The sequence below is a fragment of the Buceros rhinoceros genome, unplaced genomic scaffold (genome assembly GCF_000710305.1).
Source record: "Buceros rhinoceros silvestris isolate BGI_N320 unplaced genomic scaffold, ASM71030v1 scaffold31815, whole genome shotgun sequence".
Taxonomy (NCBI): Eukaryota; Metazoa; Chordata; class Aves; order Bucerotiformes; family Bucerotidae; genus Buceros; species Buceros rhinoceros.
Window position 1 is genome coordinate 2,476 of NW_010412819.1, and position 10,693 is coordinate 13,168.

At 52.4% G+C, this 10,693-nt stretch overlaps 2 protein-coding genes across 2 annotated transcripts in view; one reads left to right on the forward strand and one right to left on the reverse strand.

Annotated features, from left to right (window-relative positions):
* RNF14 (ring finger protein 14) overlaps window positions 1–3,521 on the forward strand; it is a 5,300-nt gene extending 1,779 nt beyond the window's left edge. Inside the window, exons 4-8 of the mRNA XM_010136531.1 lie at window positions 1–293; window positions 691–919; window positions 1,564–1,736; window positions 2,265–2,395; window positions 3,464–3,521. The exon at window positions 1–293 is cut by the window's left edge and continues 17 nt beyond it. Of these exons, the coding sequence (XP_010134833.1) occupies window positions 1–293; window positions 691–919; window positions 1,564–1,736; window positions 2,265–2,395; window positions 3,464–3,521 (884 nt within the window). The remainder of the gene's footprint in view (window positions 294–690; window positions 920–1,563; window positions 1,737–2,264; window positions 2,396–3,463) is intronic.
* A 3,856-nt stretch (window positions 3,522–7,377) lies between these two features.
* LOC104493795 (glucosamine-6-phosphate isomerase 1) lies at window positions 7,378–9,479 on the reverse strand (the record flags this gene model as incomplete). Its single annotated transcript, XM_010136532.1, has 4 exons — window positions 7,378–7,475; window positions 7,725–7,899; window positions 8,519–8,703; window positions 9,297–9,479. Coding segments are annotated over 4 exons (641 nt in total), but the record flags the coding sequence as incomplete, so codon positions are not given.
* Window positions 9,480–10,693: the final 1,214 nt, after the last annotated feature.

The following is a 10,693-nucleotide window of genomic DNA, read 5'->3' on the forward strand; positions in this document are numbered from 1 at the left end:
AACTCCTGGATGCCAGAGCTGTGCAGGATGTGGACTCGCTGTCGAGCCTGATCAGGGAGATCCTGGACTTTGATCAGGCGCAGCGGAGGAAGTGCTTTAACAGCAAGATGTACCTGTGCAATATCTGCTTCTGCGAGAAGCTGGGCAGTGACTGTATGTACTTCTCCGAGTGCAGCCACGTGTACTGCAGAGCGTGCCTCAAGGACTACTTCGAGATACAGATCCGGGACGGCCAAGTCCGCTGCCTCAACTGCCCTGAGCCCAAGTGCTCCTCTGTCGCTACACCCAGCCAGGTAACGGCAGTGCACGGGCAGAGTCCAGCTCCCTGCTGCTCCTCGCCGGTGGTGAGCTGGGGCTGCTCACGCTGAGCACCACAAGCCCATCTGGGGACGGTGCTTTTCCATGCTGGGAGCCCCCAGAGGCGTCAGGAGTTAGAGCTGGATCACAGGGCATTCGTTCTGACCACTGGGTTAGTGCTGGCTTTGGTCAAGCCTGAAGTAACGTCCCATCACGTTTGACGCCGTGCGTTGAATTTGATTAATTACAACAGCGTTTCTAGGAGTGTGGTCATGACCTGTTAGGAATACAGAGCAGGTTCATCCCAGCTGGGGGTGCTTTTTCATTGACTCACTGTTTTTTGCTGAAATAAGAATTGCAGACGCGTTCCACCTCTCTTTGCCCTCCGCTTAGGTTAAAGAGTTGGTTGGGGAGGAGCTCTTTGCACGTTACGACCGCCTGCTCCTGCAGTCCAGCCTGGACCTGATGGCGGACGTGGTGTACTGCCCGCGCCCCGGCTGCCAGACGCCCGTCATGCAGGAGCCGGGCTGCACCATGGGCATATGCTCCTGCTGCAACTACGCCTTCTGCACTCTCTGTAAGATGACGTACCACGGGGTCTCCCCCTGCAAAATCACCGCGGGTGAGTCAGCTCATCTCAGACCATTGCGTCCCGCGTGGAGAAGCCTGAGGGTCAGAAATTAGGGAAGGAAGCTCATCAGTGCCCACGTTCTGAAAGATGAGGCCGATGCATTTGGAGTAGGGCTGTTGCTGGCAGTTAACTATTCCTTTGACAACACTCCGCAGCTCAGGAGGTCCCTAAACTGCTGATGGCCAAAGACTGAGAGGCCACAGCAGAGGAAGAATAGTTTTATTTGTGCTTTTTTTTTCCCTTTCCACTATTTTTGGTTGTCAGAGTCAATAGTGGAAACCGGTGGACGCTCCTCTGTTTGGCCTCAGAATCATGTGACAAAGTTTCATTACAAGTGTGTTCAGAACAAATATTTCCATTTTTCAGTTTATTTTACAGGGTTTTAATTTCCAGGGGTCTTTTTGTATTCATTGCCTCGTCTCTTTTATAATGAAACAGTGTAAAAATACTGAATTTTGAGGTAGAGGAGTTTTAATATTCTTTCTCTTATGCATTCTAATGTTTTACTTGCTTTTTAATTAACAACGTTGGTGTCCTCTGAGAATACTCCATGCTGTTCTTAACTGTTCTTCTTTATCTAATCTATTACCAAACCTGTTTTGATTTGGGGTTTTTTGTTTTGTTTTATTCCCCAGTGAAACTAATTGATTTGCAAAACGATTATTTAGAAGCAGATGAGGCAACTAAAGTATTTTTAGAACAACGCTACGGCAAACGAGTGATTGAGAAAGCGCTTGAGGAGATGGGGAGTAAGGAGTGGCTGGAGAAGAACTCCAAGTCCTGTCCGTGCTGTGGGACTCCCATAGAGGTGAGCACGGAGGGGAAGGGCCGAGGGGGCAGAGCATCCCTTAACAGAGACAGAAATGAGTCAGCTCTGAATTTGGGCAGGAACAGAGGGTTGTAGCCTCCAGGTTCACCAGGGGAGGTAAACTTCTAGGAACTGGTAAGAGAACTTCCCATTCCCGTGTGCTCCATGGAAAAGGAGGTGATGTTCGGGGAGCTCGGGGACTTCAGTAAACACAGCAACTGGTACTGCTCCGGCTCCTCTCCGGAGAAGATCCAGGAGACGATGGATCCGCGTGGACCCGTATGGATCCCTTTGTTGTCCGAGTGTTGCAGGCTGCGGCTGGTTTACACCACTTCCCTTCACAGGGACACCCCTTTCCAGAGCGATGGGTAGTACAGCCTGCTTCCCGTTCTAGCTCCTTGTCCTTTCGACCGGTGGGAAGAGAGCAGTGTCAGGACCGCAGCAGCAGGTCTGCGCTGGTTGGCGCGGACTGTTTCCTGGAGAGTGGCCCGGGAACACTTCTGCTATTTCTTATTTCCTTCCCCTCAGAAACTTGACGGCTGTAACAAGATGACGTGCACGGGCTGCGGGAAGTATTTCTGCTGGCTGTGTATGGGCACCCTGTCGAAGTGGCACCCGTACAACCACTTCAACGACCCGGCCTCCCGCTGCTTCAACAGGTGCGTGTGTGCGGGGGCTCGGCCCTACCGAGGAGTCTTCTGCTCAGTCTTCCCCGGATTATTCTTGCCTTGACATTTGTAGCTGTACAGGTTAAGACACAGTTTCTTCGCTCAAGTATTTACCCTTAGGAGGACCAGCAACAGAACAATCAGGGTGATTCCGGATATGGGTTTGCTTTTTAAGAGCTTCTGTTTTAAAATGATGGGGAAGTCTTCAGGGCCTGTTCCGGACGCTTCCCTCGCTGCCGCTGCTGAGACAGCCTGCAGGGGAAGGGGCCCTTGCAGGCGCTCTGGGGCCACGCAAGGTTTGGGATACGAAAGGTGCTTCCAAAAAGCTGCAGGCTTGCCTTACATCATCCCCGTTAGGATGACCAAGAGCGAAGGGGCACTTCACGCGGGTCGGGGAGGTCGCTGGGCGGGGGTGTCCCACTGGGCTGTGGGCCCATCGTGACAGAGACAAAAGCCAAACCACCTGCGCTGTTGGTTCTGCTGTCATGGGTGTGGCCGACAGGGTGGATTTTGCTCTTGCCCTTGGCCCTGTGTCAGCACTCCCTCCTCTCCAACAGTCATTTTTCACTTTCTACCCTGTTTTGCTTTTGATTTTTCTTCTGGTGCTCTTTTTTCTTTTAGTTCAGCTTAACCTCCACCTATCTTGACTAAGCTCACCTCTTATTAAAAAACCCATTTTCTTCCCTCTCATTCCCGCCCGGTGTACGTTATAGCGGTTTGCCCAGCTCCGTATTCCCGATCTGACTGTAAGCTGTGGGGAGCAGGATGCTGATCTCACGCTGCAGAAGGACCGGCAGCGTGCTGGGCCACTTCTGATCCGGTTTGGGTCATTAATGTTTTCAGGGCTTTCTTGAGACACTGTGTTTGCAAGGTGCTGTAACGGCTTGTGCTGTCACGTGCTGCGGAAGCGGAGAGTCGCTTCTTTTGGTGGACTGTGGTGTGAGTGGCTCAGGGTGCTGACGAACATGGCGAAAGGTGCTGCGTTTGTATTTTCGGTCACAGACTGGTATATTTGTTCTGTACTTTTTTTACATCCTGATGTAAATTATTGTCTTGCAGATTGTTTCAAGCCACAGATATTGACGGCGAGCTCCAGGAAGCTGACGATGAAGACTAGGAGCTTTCTCTAGCAACAAGAGCTGAACAAACCAGAGACAGATGCTTTCCATTTCTCTGTCAAGCTTGTTTGCTTTTCACTCTGTTAGGTGATAGGGGGATGGTAACTGCCCTGCACCGCAGGACGCTCACCCTGCAGGGGCTGCTGCCAAAACCAGAGGAGACCATTTCACCCATGCTGCGGTCGGGATCACCAGGGAAGGCCCGAATAATCAGAAGTGCTAGAGACAGGTATAACCAGTGCCAAGTTGGAAGGTTACTGGAAAAATAGATCCTAAGATGTGCCCCTTTTCCAGAAGCAATCAAACAGAACCGAAGCCCCAAATCAGAGCATTATTTGGGGGTTTCCTTCAGGGAGAGTGACCTTTTGAGGACGGTGGCTTGTGCCGGCTGTGGGTTCAGGGTGGTTTAGCCCAGCTGCTGTGCTCCTCCGGGAGCTGTCCTGGGATGCTGCTTGCGCAGGGAGAGTTTTCTGATACGATACAGAAAACTTCTGTATCCAGCAACAGCCTGTTGCTTCTGTAGGATTTCCTGCCCCGTTCTCTGAGCAGCAGCTCATTGCTCTATCACTGATGCTCTCTAGTGACGGCAAGGTTGATCATCCCTCGCCCCCTTCTTGCTGGCTCTTTGCATTACCGAATGCTCAGGCAGAAAACGACCAACAGCCACGTCCAGAAACGTGACTGGGTTTGTGACCCATCTCAGCGCTGCTGTGGTATTTGCCCACGTGGCCACTCTGTTTCAACAGCCATGAGTGCTCAGGCCATGAACCGAGCATGTGGCCAGGGAGGGTGACACGTGAGGGATACTGAAACACATTTTTGTGGAGATTAGTTGAGATTAACTTGAATTCTTCAAGATACTAAAAATTACCTTGTCTTCTCAGATGATGAAGTAATTTATTTTTTACTAACTCTTCATACAGGAAATTTGATTTGTTGAAACTTTTGCTTCTGGATGAGATCCCTTATTTCCCCAGTTCTTGCACCTCAAATGTTTTAAAAAACCAAATTGTTTCCCCTAAAAGCCCAGTAGGTAGTTTTGTGAGCGTGGAAGTAATTACTGGAGGAAACCACTGATTTTTTGGGAGTTGCAGAATGGCCTAAAAATTATTTTGGAATAAAAAACTGCGTGTGCTGAGTTCAAAACAGATGGCAGGGTCAGGACAGGTAGCTTGAGAGCAGCAAGAAACGCAAGGTGAACACCTCTCGCTCAGCTTTGACCAGCAGTAACTGAATCAATACTGGGCTGTCTGGCCAAGCTGAGCGCTGACTGCGGCCCTTTCGGAGGATGGACGTCTGTGCTGGAACTGACAGCGATTACGAAGATGGGAGGGGGTGAGGGTGGATCTTGTTGTGGTTTAGACCATAGGACAGCGAGAAGGGCGAGTTTACATTGTGTGTGGTTCAAATTGTATTTCCTGCACCTTTCACAGGCACTAAATTCACTTTAAGATGGTAAAGGCAGTTGTCTCCCTGGTTGTGTTCATCAGGGCCCGCACTCGGCAGTGCAGGTCGGTGCGGGGGCAGCTCTGGGTGCTTGTCTGCCACGCGGGTGGCTGTAAAACGGCACAGACCGGAGCTTGGGCGAAGCTGCTGTGGGATGTTTCTACTGATGGAAGTTTGGAGGTTGTGGGCAAAACGCCCTCACACCCGGAGCCCCCCTTTTCCCTGGTTGATGCCGAGCCCAAAAGTCACCTGTTTTCCGAAGGGGCTTTATTCCTGCTACGCTGCATGTGTGGGCAGGCAGGGACCGTTGGTGACGAGGAGATGTACGTGCCTAAACCCTGCCTTCCTGCCCGGATAGAGGAGAGCAGTGGTGTTGGATCGGTTAAACCTGCAGAGGGCTGGGCAGGGCCCTTCTGCCAGGACAGAGGTGGGCTGAGGGCAGGGTGTGGACACCAGAGGCTGTGTTGGGATGAAGAGCTGTGGCCGGGGCGTCTGCCAGCGACAGCAGCACACGAGTGCTACGGTGAAGTGTCAAGGTGTGGCAGTGAACTACCTCTGCTTCCAGGAGCTTCGTGTCCATGGATTCTGGGCACTCGGGGACCCCCGGGCTGGAGCACCCCTGTTCTGCAGTCAGGCGGAGGAGGACAGGCCCCAGCAGGTAGGACAACCATGGGACAGCTAAAACCAGAACCTGTGCTCATGGACGGAGCAGGGCCGGCAGCTGCAGTGCCGGCAGCTGCAGTGCCAGTAACACGGCGCAGAGTTTCCTCCTCAGTTTCTTTTTCGCCTCGCTCCATTTCTGTGCATGCACAGAACGGGTGTTCGAGCATTCGCAGCCATTGAGCAGTTCAGGTGGAGAACTGTGGCCTTGCCTCTAAAGATCCGCATGGATTTTGTCTGAAAGGGCTGCTGCCTGGCAGGACAGAGCCGCAGCAGGGGCTGGGCGGAAACCTGCCAGCGCTCCCTGGACAAGGAGCAGCAGAAGCTGCCTCTGCCACCTGCTCTCAATGCAGCTTTGGTTGGGGGTGACAGAGAAAGCTTGTGCAAAGGAACAGCGCTGGCCCATGCTTTGGAGGTTGTGGTGTTCTGTTCCAAGGTGGTTTTACACACCCTGTTCAGCCTGTTTCACCACCATTGAGCACCAGATACAGTCAGTGTGACCCTTCAGAAAAAAATTCAGCCGTTTACTGTAGGAAGTTACACGGCAGATGAACAGCTTACCAAATGTTTGTCTTGCCCCTCACGAAGCCCAGGAGTTTCAGAGTTGGGGGGGTCTGGCCCAGCACAGGCTGTTGACCTGTGCAGGGCTTCAGTCACGGACGTGGGCTGAGGCGGGGGAAGCAGAGCCTCTCCCCGAGGGCTCTCTGGCAGTGTAACACATGGGAAAGAGGGAGAGAACTCGCTGCTTCGGGCTCTGCGCTGGCACATGGAACAGTGCTGAGCACAGAGGAGTCATTTCAGCTTAGTCTGCGTCATTTGTGCTTCATCTGAACAAATCTACCCTCCTGCGCTGGGGCATAGAAGATGATACCCCGAAACAGAACGTGTGAGGCTTCCGGTGTGACAACAAATAAAATCACACAGATGTGTAAACAAACCGTTACCTGCATGACTGGGGCTGGGTTACCAGTACAGCGCTGACTGACTGCTGTCACCTCCCTTCCACCGAGATGGTCTCAAGCCCAACAGCTGGCTCTAAGAGGGGCTGAGCCAGGGCTTTATCCAGTCAGGACTTGACAACCCCTTAAGGACAGAGACTCCACAACCTCTCTGAGCAACCCGCCCACTGCTTCACTGCACTCAGCGGTGGGTGTTTTCCACAGATCCCAGCCGAGCATCTTGCCTCAACTCAAGCCCTGTGTCTCTTCTTGGGAGAGCCTGGCTTCCCCTTCCTGCTGCCTTCCTTGGAGCTGTGAAGGTCACGCTGATGCCTTCCCCTCTCTAGGCTAAACGAACTCAGTTCCCCTTTTAAGTGACTGTCATGTGTGTCACTCCCCCTCCACAGGACACTCTTACAAGGTGCTTACCCTGCCTGCAGGAACACACCCCGAAGTGGTGCCCATTCTGATTCCTGCAGCATTGTACTTCCACGTATCATCACGTGTAAGTTTTGGGGCCTTCAGCCCACGTCATTACAGTTGCTTCAGAGATTAAACAACTGGCCCTCCACCGACTTTACCTTCAGAGAATAAGCTATCGGCGGAAGTTGATGGAACACCCTATTCTGGATCCCATCCTCGTTTGGCTAATTAAGACATGTGCTGCATCTGTCTTTTTAATGGAGAGAATCAAGCACGTAATCATTTTGCTAATTTAAGAACACAGAGGAGAGGGGTTCTGCAGCAGTTCCCCTTTGTGGCAGCTGGCTTTCCACAGAACAGCTGGCTCAGCCTTGCTCTGAGCAGCCAGTCAGTCGCTGTACGGCTTCTTAGAGTGGCTCCTTTCTGCTCCCGTCTCCTTCATGCTGTATAAGGGCTCCACCAGCTTGTTGTGAACCATCATCAAACCTAACGCAGCAAGGGAAAAGATGACTTCAGCAGACGTAACAGAGCAAAACCTCACTCACTGGATGCTAATGAAATCAGACGTTACTGGAGCCCTTGTTCCTTTGCTCCCATACCCACACCTCTGCCCTGTCATTATCGCTGTACACTTCCTCCAGGAGTTGATCATCAACAGAAGCATCTAATGCAAAGCGTGGCTTGCGCCACTTAAAAATGAAGCAGAGCAGCTGCTTGGCCTGGTCAGACACTCACCTTTGAAGTATTTCACTGTCTTAACTTTGAGTTCCAGCGTGGCGTCCTCATCGCACACGAACACCGTGTTGGGGTGTTGCTGGAAAGCAGATACTGTCCACATGTGGTTGACACCTTCCTCGATGGCTTTGTACAAAGCGAAGGCTTTGTGGGCTCCTGTGATCAGAATCATCACCTGCGCTCCGAGACACAGAGGGTGGCAGTCAGGATCACACCCGCACCCTGCCGAACTGGGAGAGCTGCCTGGCCCCCAACGGGACAACATCTGCCACCCTCCCCAGGGACACTTCACCCTCTCACGGTTCTGTTTGCTCTGGCTGCACTGGACTTGTCAGCTAAATCACAGCCTGGTGGGTCACTGTGATGATTCGGATCCTTTGAGGTGCTGGGCACCCACACAGTGAGACTTAACAAGTATAAATCAAGGTTCAGACTCAATCAGAAGCCACCCCATATGGCTTTCGTGATCTGCTGGTGTAAGATCAGGTCAACCAGCCATTCTCATGTTCATCTCCCCAGATGAGATTCTTAACCAAAAACATCCTCCCAAACCCTTCCAGCCCTCTGCGGACCACAGCTGTGCTGCAGGGGTACACAAACTAAGTGTGAGTAGAGCAAAACGAGGAGACAGAGCAGAGCCTTTCTGTGCTGCCGCAGGACGCAGGGGAACAGGAGGACCAGGATTCAGCTGCCTGTGGCCAGAGCAGCATCAGCTGCCCGAGGCCAGCAGGGATCAATGGTGCTCCAGGACTGCTCCAGGAGCGCAGCTCAAGAGGCCCTGCTTGTCTCCTAACCTCTCTGGCGTCCATGACAGTGCCTACTCCCACTGTCAAAGCCATCGTGGGCACTTTGGAGAGGTCGCCATCAAAGAACCTGGCGTTCGCCAAGATTGTGTCCATAGCCAAGGTCTTCACTCGTGTCCTGGATACCAAACTTGATCCAGGCTCGTTGAAGGCGATGTGACCGTCTGGGCCAATACCTGAAAGAGAGACCGTGTGAGAAGGTGCTCAGTGGAGTAACGGTTACTGCAGAAGCAGAGCCAGCAGCACTCCCGTTGGACACTCAGTGCTCCAGGAATAGATGCAGATCTAAGAAAAACACCTGCAATTTTTCTGCTCAAGCTGAAATTTGCTTCTGGTCAGAATGATAGCAAAAGCCTCCTCTGAAGCCAGCAGAGACTCTTCCCTAAGCTTGCTGGGACGACAGAAAAGCAGAGGGCAGAGTCTGAAGGCAGCGGATGGGACATGCATGCATTGAGCTCCTGTTGGCCCAGAGGACTCAGACTACTCCTAGCAGTTCCCCGTTAGCCCTGGCAATGGTATTTGGTACAGTTCTAGCCCTGCCTGCTTCTCCTGCTAACGGTTTCCGGAACAATTCACTTAGTGGATCAAAATCCGTAGAACTGGGGGAGCAGGACGCTGGAAAACAAGGCTGCCAGCACAGACGCGTGCCCTAGGTGATGGAGTAGGGGGTGCCTCACTGCAAACCCACTGAACTGCGCTGACAGTGAATTCTCCTGGCAGGAAATGCGATAGCTGGTGGGGAAAGGCACTGCTTCCTTCAGGGGCTCACCTCCAACAAAGAGCTCAATTCCTCCCGCTGCTTTGATTTTCTCCTCAAACGCGTCACACTCTGCCTGTAGATCAGAGGCATTTCCATCCAAGATGTGAACGTTCTCCGCCGAGATGTCGACGTGCTTGAAGAAGTTATTCCACATGAAGGAATGGTAACTTTCCGGGTGATCCCTGGGCAGGCCTGGGGACAGAGCGCGCACGGGACTAAGACCTCCTGAACGAGGATCGCACACCGCAGAAGGCTCCTGCGCGCCCCTGCAGTGGCTCTGGTAACAGAGCGCTGCTTTCTCTGGCTGTCGTCTCTGACTCCCTCAACTTCCATGAGTTGCTTCTATTTCCCTAAATAGCCAAATTAAATCCTATAAGATGTGCTCATGCTCCAGCAAAGCGGGTTTGCCCTGCACCTCAGCTGTTCCTGCCTCTTCAGCCTTCCTCCCAGTTTGTGTTAGCAAAGACAACTAAAAACCTGTGCAGAGCCTGAGAAATAACTTGCTCCACACATCTAGGTTAGATAACAGGAAGAACTTCTTTACAGAGAGGGTTGTGAAGCACTGGAACAGGCTGCCCAGGGCAGTGGTGGAGTCCCCATCCCTGGAGGGGTTTCCCAGCCATGTGGAGGTGGCGCTGAGGGACAGGGGTCAGGGGGGACCTGGTGGTGCAGGGGGAGTGGTTGGACTCGATGACCTTAAAGGTCTCTTCCAAGCAGATGGTTCTGTGATCTTCTTCCCTTGAGTGCCATAAACCCACAGGGGACTGCCTATTCCCTAGTGCTGCTGGACTAGGATTGTTCATGGAAAACATCCTGACCAGAGCAAAATGAGCATTATAGAATCACAGAATCATTTAGGTTGGAAAAAACCTTTAAGCCCATCGAGCCCCCCCGTTAACTCAGCACAGCCAAGTCACCACTGAACCATGTCACCAAACCCCACACCCACACGTCTTTCAGCAAATACTCAGTCCGTATGTTTTTCGCCTTTGGAGCTTTAGGCCTGCCCACTAATCTCTCTGTACTCCCTTCAGGGGAGGGGATTGCATCACAGCTTCACTAAAGAACCGTCCTCTGCTCTCTTGACAGGAGCGCAGCCAGGTACGGAAGGGCACTCGGACAGCTAACACTTAAAGGAGACCTGAGGCTAAAGTGACCTTTATAATCCCAGAGCGAAGGTGGAAGTTGATATTGCACATTTCTATCAGCTTGCAGCGATAAGATGGACCCTTGGCTGGTCAACACCTAAGTACAGGTAAAACACAGCAGAGTCTAGTGTGTATAGATTCACAGAATTGTTTTGGTTGGAAAAGCCCTTTCAGCTCCTCGAGTCCCCCTGTTCCCCCAACTCTGCCAGGTCCCCCCTGTCCCTCAGCAGCACCTCCACACGGCTGGGAAACCCCTCC